Genomic DNA, 10,749 nt, shown 5'->3' with positions numbered 1-10,749 from the left:
CACCACATTAAGCGCTCCAAGTGCAATGGAAACTGTGAATGTTGAGTCAAGTGGAGGGTTGAATGCAAGACATGGACAGGGTTGTGAACAAGATGAAACCATAAAATTAGGCACTCAGAGTGAAATGGAGACCAAAATGATAGTCTTAAGTGAGGATTTAGCTGTTGGAAAGACCTCATTAAGCACTCTAAGCGCAATAGAGATTGTAACTGTTGAGTCTAGTGGGGACATGACTGCTGAAAAGACAACCTCAGGCACCACTCCAAGAGTAGTGGAGATGGAATTGATGGATGCAGGTGGAGATTCAATTGCAGAACAAAATCAGTGGACATTGTCACAATCAAGTACAGATTTGATTGCAACAGGTGGGAAGGATGGTGGAAATACAACATCATACTCTCAAAGAGCAATGGAAACTGAAACAGTGGACGTTGTTGTGAATTTGAATGCAAGTCATGGACAAGGAGAAACTACACCATTAGGCACTCCAATAGTAATGGAAGCTAAAATGATTGTCTCAGACGAGGATTTCTCTGCTGGAAACACCACATTAAGCACTCCAAGTGCAATGGAAACTATGAATGTTGAGTCAAGTGGAGGGTTGAATGCAAGACATGCACAGGGTTTTGAACAAGATGAAACCGTAAAATTTGGCACTCCAAGTGAAATGGAGACCAAAATGATAGTCTTAAGTGAGGATTTGGCTGTTGGAAAGACCTCATTAAGCACTCTAAGTGCAATAGAGATTGTAACTGTTGAGTCTAGTGGGGACATGATTGCTGGAAAGACAACCTTAGGCACCACTCCAAGAGCAGTGGAGATGGAATTGGTGGATGCAGGTGCAGATTCAATTGTAGAACAAAATCAGGATCATGGACAAGGCAACAAGACAAAATTTAGCATTTCAAGGGAAAAAGAGACAGAAACAGTGGTCTTTAGGGCTGATTTGATGGAAACGCTTAAGCCAATCTTTGGAAAAGGTGGAAATAGAACATCAGGCACTCCAAGGGCAGTGAAGAATAAAATGGCAAAGACAAACGTGGAGTCAATTACTAGATGCAAAAGGGTTTGTGAACGAGGTGTAATAGAAAAAGGTCCATCATCACCTGAAGGAAAAGCTATAGACAAGAAAAGAGAGTCACCTTTTCCTGAAAGAGCAAGTTCATCTAAACGAGGTGCTAGAAGAGGCATGCAGGGTACATTGAACCAACCTACTCAGAAGAGGGCAAGAGTACAAGAAAAAAACAACGAAATTTGTGATCCTAGACCAAAATCAATAATGGAAGAAGGTCCATCATCATCACCCGAAAGACAAGCAACAAACAACGAAAGAGGTTCACTTTGGCTTGAAAGAGTTAGGTCATGTAAACGAGGCACAAAAAGGGGCATGCAGGATACGTCAAGCCAACCTACTCAGAAGAGGGTGAGAATAGTAGAACAAAACGAAGAAGTTAATGATCCTGGACCAAACTCAATAATGGAAATTAGTCCATCATCACTTGAAAGACAAGCAGCAAACAAGAAAAGAGGTTCACCTTCATCTGATAGAGTAAGGTCATGTAAGAAAACAACGTTTTTATGGTTGATAGACTCTAAGATTATTAAGGAAGATGAACGAGTAAGCTATAGGAGTGCCTCAATTGAAAAGCCATTAGCAGGAAGGATTACTAGGGGTGGAATTCTCTGCAGCTGTTGCCAGGAGGAGATATCAATGTGGACCTTTGAGAGCCATGCTGGAAGTACTCTTAGACAGCCCTATAAACATATTTACATTCACAGAAAACGCAAAACCCTCCGAAGATGCATGATTGATGTTTGGCAACATGCCCGGGAACAAAAGCGTCGGCGGATGTTTTTGTATGCGCCGAAAGAAACTGATGCAGACCAAGATGATGACGTTTGTTCAGTCTGTGGTGATGGGGGAGACTTAATCTGCTGTGACAGGTGTCCTTCCACATATCATCTATCTTGCATAAATATAGAGGTAATCAAATTAATTTTACTTTCCTTTCTGAAAAGGATCGGTTCATATATTTGATGCTCTACATAAATATTGTAAATATCTTCCTTTTAAACTGCAGACGGTTCCCCAAAATGATTGGTTTTGTCCATATTGTGTATGCAAATACTGTGGGCTGGTTGTGGACCTGGTTGTTGAGAAAAAAAGATACTATGAGAAAAAAGAAGGCTTCAAGTGCTCCCAATGTGACAGGAAGTGTAAAATTTCTTGTTATCCATTTAGCTTTGTTTATTTTTATTTCCTTTTCTGTTGAAAGTGGGTTGCTTTACTATCGAGCATTTGGTTTGCTGAAGCTCCCTCAATGCCTGTTTTCACATTTGTAGATCATTGGGAGTGCTTTGAAAAATATGAAAAAGATTCCTCAAAACAAACTAAACCTTCAAGATCATATTGTGGGCGAGGTTGCCAAGGGGTAGAGTTTCTCTTTGATTTGTTCTTGAAAAATCAAATACTGGATGTTTTTGGCATTTTCTATTGCATTTTGAATTTTCATATGTTTTGCTATAGATATATGCAAAAATGGGAGTACATCTCGGAATCAGAAAGGATTATTCGGCAAAATACTCTTGGAGGGTTATCCGCCTAATGGAGACATACAAGAACAATCCTGCATATATAAATCTATTCTTAGAAAACAATTCAAAGGTTGCAGTTACTTGGATGTTAATGAATGAAGCTTTTGAGAAAATAACTGACAGGAAAACAGGCATCAATGTGGTTCGAAGTATTGTTTACAGCTGCAAGTAAGCACATATATCGTATTATTCCTTATTGTTGCAGGACTTAGTTTTTTCAATCTCAAGGCATGCAACTCATTACTGCTGTCATCGTGTTCTTGTTATTTTGTTCATTCAGCACTTTCTAATTGCTTTTAATGTTACTAATTTATGTATAAGCAGTCGGGCATTAACAATTCAACCTTTTGATCCACTGTTACAATTATTATTCAGGTCAAACTTATCCAGGATTGATTTTAGCCGTTTTTATATGTTTGTTCTGGAGGAAGATGATGCGATAATTGCTGCAGCTTCTATAAGGTATTCTTTTTATGTTCGCTAGTGATCATTTGGACTTTTTTCAGTTATTTAGTTTGTGAAAGCTCTTTGTATACTAAGTAACGATCCCCTTGTGCTCTGACGCTCTCTGCGTTAGACATAAATAACACTTTCTCGCCATGCGAAAGTATGTGGGAGAGCCATTATTTATCCTTGCATATGCAAAGAGGTTGTTTCAAATTCAAACCCGTAATGAACCAGTCAGTCACAGGCACAACTTTACTTCTGTGCCACGGTTCACCCCATGCCTTCCTCATGTATTTACAAAGATTGAGATTCATATTCTTATTGAATTTTTACTTCACGGCTATAGATTTCACGGGTCAAGGATTGCAGAAATGCCACTTATTGCAACAGATATGGCACGCAGGGGCCAAGGAGTTTGCAAGGAATTAATGAGGGTGATTGAATCGGTAGGTGATTAACAAAATCATAAAATTTCTTGTTACATAGCCATTCAATCATTTGGTAGAGATTAGACTAAGATCTTTAAACAACACATGTCCTTTCATTGTTATTCATAGAAATATTATATATGCACAATTTATAATGGTATATGGTGTTCACTCCCCCTTTCCAGTTCCTGTGCAATCTTAAAGTCAAAAACTTGATAATTCCATCTGCTGTGGAGACTTGTGATATGTGGAAGCGCAAGTACAACTTTACTGAGGTGAGCGAAGAGCTGAAGAAAGAAATATCCTCCTATAAAATTGTAATGTTCCCTGGTGCTGTTAGACTGTACAAGGACTTGTCAGCAAGCATAGCAGGTGAACCTTTCTCTCTCACTCCTTCTCATTCTCCTTCTCTCCCGTGCAAAGCTTCCTAACCTTTCACTTATATTCCCATTTTACAGAAATTGAGATTGACCTGGAACCACAAACAGAGCATGCAGAGGTTACTGCTAGACTTGAGCATGAATCCTCTCACCAGGAAGATTAGTAGAAGTGAAACAGTGGTAGGGATCGTAGGTTCATACTCTGGCTGATACAAAGAAACTCAAGGCTTAAATCTTAGAAGGGCGGCCCTTCCAAAAATTATTGGTGACTATTGAATGCTACCATTTTTTAACCTTGATTGGTAAATTAGACTTACTTTTGGACTAATAAGGTATATTTGTTTTATCTAAACATTGTTTCATGGTGTCAGAACTTGACAACCTGGCCCAGGATTTCAAAAATTGCAGTTGACTTCGGTCAACTCAACCCAAGTCTCTGATATAGGATTTCAATTACAAAAATAAAGTCTTATCTCATTAAGTGATGTATGTTACATTGGTTGCTATTGACTTTAAATTACATAATCTCTCATTGCCTCTGCTAAACACTAAATCTTAAGAAATATCAGTGAATGTTAGAAATCACTCCATTCATTGTTATGCCATGTCTTATTCTAAAATAAATATTATTTCCTATCAAATTACTGTAATTTAAATTTAAATTTATTATAATAAAATTACTTAAATGGTAAGCTGTATTTTATGAGAAAAGCTTTAAGGGAAGATGAAGTCGAACTTCCGAAACACGATTTCTGCCTTATTAAAACATTTCAAAAAAAACAACATTATTATGTTAAAATTTAGAAACTATAAAAAAAAAGTCATAAACACGACTTTTTTTTTACTTTATAATTATTTATATTTATTTTTATAATGAATATGAAAGATAATTTTATTAACTTGATTAGTGGTTTTTTATAACTTTTATGTTTTATATATATGTGTGTGAAGTATAAGCATCTCATTAAGAATAAAGATTTCAATCTAACTAATAAGCTATAAGCCATAAATAGTATATTATGTTGTTATTACTTAAAAATCCTCTTAATAAGAGATATCTTCAAAATTAGGTAAATTTAAGTTAAAATACAATGTTAAGAAAGACAGCTTCCAAATGATGATATTATCAAGCATAGGGATCTTGCCAGAAAAATTAGTTGATACAGAATAGTTTGAGTTATACAATACGAGTACGTTGTAAATCCAGATAAACAAAATGAATTCAATAAAATGAAGAGAAACATGGAATCATACTCCAACATAAATATATGATAATATTTTAATATTTAAATTATAATTTATTAATTAAATTATAATAAAACATACCATAATTAAGAATATTTACAAAAACACCGTATTTGAAAAGTAAAAACATAATTAAGAAAACTGAAGTTGTATATGTGAAGTATTATCACTTTATTAAAAATTTTATTTAAAATATATTAAAAATTAAATTATTAAGATAAAATGTTTGGAGTTTTTAAATTTTGATCCAAATATGATCTTCGTCTCCGTTTCAAAATTTAATATAATTTAAACTAAACTTAAAAATAAGTGTATATAGTTTTTTTAATTTAATTATGTGATTTTTGTAATATGTTTAATAATATTACAGGTTTTCTTCTAAGTTATTTACATCATTTGTGATGTTTCATCTTAAATATTATTTTAAACATTATTTGATATGTTAAAAAAAAATAATAATCAAAATAATTATATATACTTATTTTTAAAGTGGTTATACCAAATATTATTAAATTTTGTAATATGAATTAATTTCAATTTGGTGTATAAATTTAGAGGGTAAAAATATATTTAGCCCTAAACTTATTAATAATCATTTAAGTTTGTGAAATCAAAATTAACATATAAAAAGATAAATTAGTAATGTCTAAGTAAATTATAATTATATTTAATAAAATATTATATCAACAAGTAAATTATTAGTTGAAAAAAAAAATATTTATATACTGAAAAATAACATATTATTTTTATTTGAAATACTCTTCGCTAAATTTAACTTAATTAAAACTTTATATTTTACAAAAAAATACATGAAAACATAAAAAGTTAAAATTAACAAATATTCTTATAGGAACTAAATGTAGTCATATGAAAAACATAAAAAAAAATATTTTTATTAGTTATAAGCTCATATACTATGTTAACTTTTATAAAAAATTACAGGAATTAATGTTTTAAAACCTAAAAAACCCATTGATGGAAATTGGCAGAGTCATTACATACTTGGTACTTCTAAATACCTATTTTATTCAGTTAATTATACTTTGAATTATAACTATTTTGTGGCACTTCAAGCATCCCAAACAAAAGAATACCATTATCACACTATTAACAAGAACTACTTATCAAGAAAATTTGCAACAAATCCTTTGTATTTAATTCCTTTTGAAATAAAAATTAAAATTATATATAGTCAAGTCACAATTAGCTGAACAATCTGTGCCACGATCTCTAAAGATAAATAAGAATCAAGTAAAATATCATACATAGAAATAGTGTAATATTTAATTTGATCAAAGTATTTATAAAATCTTAAGAATCATAGTTCATTATCTATAAACAAGAATGTAGACAATGATACTTATCATTAAATACAATGCTTTCTCAGTTGAATAGATCTATTCTACTTAAACTGAAATAACTCTACACATTCATTAATATTATTTTATTAGTGTGAAAAAAATATAGAAATGCATAAAAATATAAAACTTGATGTGTTCATACTTATCTGTCGTCAACAATTTCTAAGACTTTGTGTAAAATAATGTGTACTCGGTTTCAGAGACTAAGAATGAGTAAAAGCTAAAATAAGGAATTTTACTTTAGTGTTTTTAAAACTCAAGATTCAAAATTCCTTTCACATATAAATCAAGATTAATTAAGACATGTACTACATTTTTTTAATAGTTGTGGGATCATTAAACAATTTTTAAGTTTGACTATTTATCGTATAATTAAGATCAGAACAAATCTACTTCATTTTATATTGATAATATAATTGACTAAGTTTTAACTCTATTATTTTTTTAAGTCATACTTGATTGTTTGGTGAAATAAAAGAAATTCCACGTAAAATGTTTAAAATTGAACAGATAAAAAAAATCTCAAACCTGTCTAAGAAAAGGACAGTCAAATAAAATTAAATTTTCTTTAAATCTTTGTATATAATAATCTTTTTTTCACAAATCAAATTACATAGTTCGAATTTCATGTTGAAAAATAAAGAATCAAGGCAAATTTCTAATTATACTTAAATATAATGTTATGTATATTTAAAATTAATTAACAACTAATAAACTTTATTTCTTTTTAAATATTTTTTTTTTCAAAAAAAATATATTTAACGATTTTATAGTAATGAAGGTTGTAAAAACCGGTTCAAAATAAATCATGAAATATTAATTAAATATAGTTTAAATTAAAATTGAATCAATATTAATAATTATATGATAAAAAAATATTGAACTGAACCACAAACACCACAAATTCGTAATCCATATCTATACTAAGAAACAAATTGGTGAAATGAAACATCAACTAAATTAACAATTTGTCTCCCTGAAACATATCTATAAAAGAAAGATAGAAAATTAAATAAAATGTACTTTCAATAGTAACCTTATCAATATGTGGATGAAAGTATTTTAATAAAATTAAAGTATATAAGTTAATTTTAGTATATAAAATATATGTATATAAGCCAAATTATTTAAACAAGATATGAGAAATATTGTTATGGACACATTTCTCAGTAATAAGGTTTGTAAATATCTTACAGTTTATCGTCAAATAAATCCATTGACCGAATTCTTTTGAATGTTGACGACCATGGCTGAAAGAAATAGAATGTGTGCATTGTGTTACACATTCAATAAATATATATCAAGTCTTTCCCCAAAGAAAGGGTTACAAATATTAGTACTACAATAATATTCAAAGTACAAAGAGTGACAACTTTGTTTTTATGAAATTTTTATCTCATTCTATCGAGTAATAAAAATATTTGTATTCCTTCATTTACTGGTTTAAATATTAATTAAATAATATTTAGTATAAATTTTCTCTTTAAATGCATCTGTCTTTATTAAACTTACAGTTTCCTCAAACTGTTATTCTAGAGTCAAACAGAAATTGACATTTACGAATTTCAGAGTTGACTTGTTAGAAAAACTTTGTCAAAATATAGGCAATTAATGGAAGATGTGTATACACTATAAAAATGAAAGAAAGTCATATAACATTATATCTTTGACTCACATCTATGCTTATGTGAATTTAACTTATCCTTTCAAGAAATCACCAATAAGAAAATAAAGATAATTAGGTTTGTAACAAGAGCAATGATACATTTTTACATTCATTTGACACAGTATAATAATAAAACAGTCATAAAAATATAAATTTTTGTATTTTTTTTAAGAAAGAAGAGTATAACAATGATGAAGTTTTGAAAGTATAAGTAGAAGAATAGAATAGATATGTATTCCATAAATGATGTGTTTAGAGCAGAAAATGAAGCATGTGGTGTGACACATGTGGACACGTGAAAGTGTGGTCGGAGAAGGTACTTAGAAACTAGAATAATAAGGTTGTGAAGTATGCTTTATTTCCTTCTTCTTTTTCGTGTTCCATTATAATTCGTCTTCTTCTTGTTTTCTGGTCCTAACATGAAGTGTTTGACTCAGTTTGTGTTATAGTTTGAGCATTGATTAATCTTAGACAAGTCTCCTAATTTGTAAGGTCATGCTCTTCAGGATATCCTTCTCATCCTGTCTAAACCTGATAGCACCAACCAGATCTAAATGAATTTTCAAAAATAAATAAATAAATATAAAATAATAATCATTCACTTCTACCTTTACTCCTTTTACGTATATAAATGAGAGATTAAATGAAAGAAAAATGGAGAATAAAATTAGTCATATTGTTATGTTTATCACTTTTATTATGATTTTATTCCATATATGATCTCATTTCACGTTTCTGTTTTTGCTTTGCTGCTGCCGTGGTCCAATTCCTCACTCTTCTATCACTTTCTGTCACGTGCTACATGTTCAATATTTTAATGGTTTAAACCATTTAGTTGTTCCTATTTTTGGGAAGTTTTTCTATTTTGATCCCGTCTTATTAGAATCTCCAAAGTCTCTATAAGTATTAATTTCAATCAATTAAGCTTCTGCCGGAGTTAACTTTTTTGCACTGCTAGAAGGATGACCTGTTAATTTCTGTAAACGTGACCTATTTAGAGTTGAAACGTGGCATGAATTTGAGTTGAAATTGATTGAAAACAGGTCATCCTCCCAGCTGTGCAAAAAGGTTAATCTCGTTAACTAAATTTAACTGCAGGGGCTTAATTGATTGAAATTAGGGACTCAATTGGGGATTAGGGATCAAAATGGGAAAACTCCCCGAAAATAGGAACATCTAAATGGTTTAAACCTATTTTAATATAAAAAAAATACAAAGGATATAACATAAAAGAAGAAATAATTAAAAAAAGAGGGGATAAAAAGAAAAAGGATGCTTTATTTATCATTTGAAAAAGTATTTTGAAAACATTTGGTTATTAAACGTATTTAAATAATTAAATATATTTGAATAGATATTATTAAAAGAAAAAATATAGATGGTATTTTTTAGTTGTATTGTTACCAACTAACCTATAAGAGAAGTTCTTAATATTATTAATATATATATATATATATATATATATATATATATATATATATATATATATATATATATATATATATATATATATATATATATNTATATATATATATATATATATATATATATATATATATATATATATATATATATATATATATATATATATATATATATATATGTGTGTGTGTGTGTTGTTGATCAAGATAGTGTTTTATTCATGGTCTATATTTGAAGTTATTAGTGGTGACATTAACTATTTAAAAATATCTTATCACCCTAATAAAATTTGATTTTCTATATTTATATTTTTTTTTTATTGAAACAAGGTAAAAAAGTGTTTCCATTTTAATATAAATGAAGAAAAACCGTGAGTCTTGATGTCAAATATAAGTCAATTTCATCTTTTTTATCATTCATTTAGTTAAGGCTTTAATTACTTTTATCTCTTTTGTTTACATTTTTTTATCAGGTTTGAATGAAATAGTATAGGAAAATAGTTTGTTTTTTAAATGGACTTGTGCAATTAAATGATACTGACCAGATTTTTAATTTACGTAAATTATTACTTTTGTTATATTCAAGAGTAAAGATTACATATGTGAAACAAAAATTAAAAGATAATTTTAAATAATAGTTATTACTCATTTGGCCCCTTTTTTTTAGTGATTAATAAGTAAATTATTTTTAACAGATAAATTAAAAGGGTAAAAAATAACTCATTTATGGCAAATATTAAAACTAATTTGATATGATATTTCCTTCCATATATATAGAGAGAGAAAGAGAGGACTTTTGTTGTTTTTAATATAAAATATTATAAACTTACACCATTAAATTATACTTAAATGATAACAATAAAACCTAGATATTAATATTTTAAATGTGATAATTAATTATAATATTATATTATCCGATTTGAAATCAAAATATTAACGTAATTTTAGGACTAAAAACTCTTAACTTTAAACTAAAAGTCTTGAAATTGAAAGAACGGTGTGCATATAAGTTTTTAAATTATGATATAATTACTCATCAATATATAATTTTATATCCAAATTTTCTTTTATCAACAAAGAATTAGATAATAATTTAAATTATTTTTTAATGTTCTAATCCTTTTACAAAATATATAAATAATTCCTAGATAAAAAATGTAATGAATTTAACATCGTGAACCACAACAGAAAGCTTGACCTTGTTCA

The 10,749-nt window shown here is 29.0% G+C and overlaps 1 protein-coding gene across 11 annotated transcripts in view; it reads left to right on the top strand.

The window, feature by feature from the left end:
* LOC106768426 overlaps positions 1-4,360 on the top strand; it is a 10,323-nt gene extending 5,963 nt beyond the window's left edge. For all 11 annotated transcript variants that reach the window (XM_014653590.2, XM_014653589.2, XM_014653586.2 and 8 more), the window contains 8 exons: positions 297-1,984; positions 2,082-2,217; positions 2,344-2,432; positions 2,528-2,763; positions 2,971-3,057; positions 3,389-3,488; positions 3,656-3,842; positions 3,929-4,360. In XM_014653590.2, the coding sequence (XP_014509076.1) occupies positions 297-1,984; positions 2,082-2,217; positions 2,344-2,432; positions 2,528-2,763; positions 2,971-3,057; positions 3,389-3,488; positions 3,656-3,842; positions 3,929-4,014 (2,609 nt within the window). In that variant the 3' untranslated portion in view covers positions 4,015-4,360. The remainder of the gene's footprint in view (positions 1-296; positions 1,985-2,081; positions 2,218-2,343; positions 2,433-2,527; positions 2,764-2,970; positions 3,058-3,388; positions 3,489-3,655; positions 3,843-3,928) is intronic.
* Positions 4,361-10,749: the final 6,389 nt, after the last annotated feature.

Source organism: Vigna radiata, chromosome 7 (assembly GCF_000741045.1).
Source record: "Vigna radiata var. radiata cultivar VC1973A chromosome 7, Vradiata_ver6, whole genome shotgun sequence".
NCBI lineage: Eukaryota > Viridiplantae > Streptophyta > Magnoliopsida > Fabales > Fabaceae > Vigna > Vigna radiata.
This window is presented reverse-complemented; position numbering and strand designations above follow the sequence as displayed.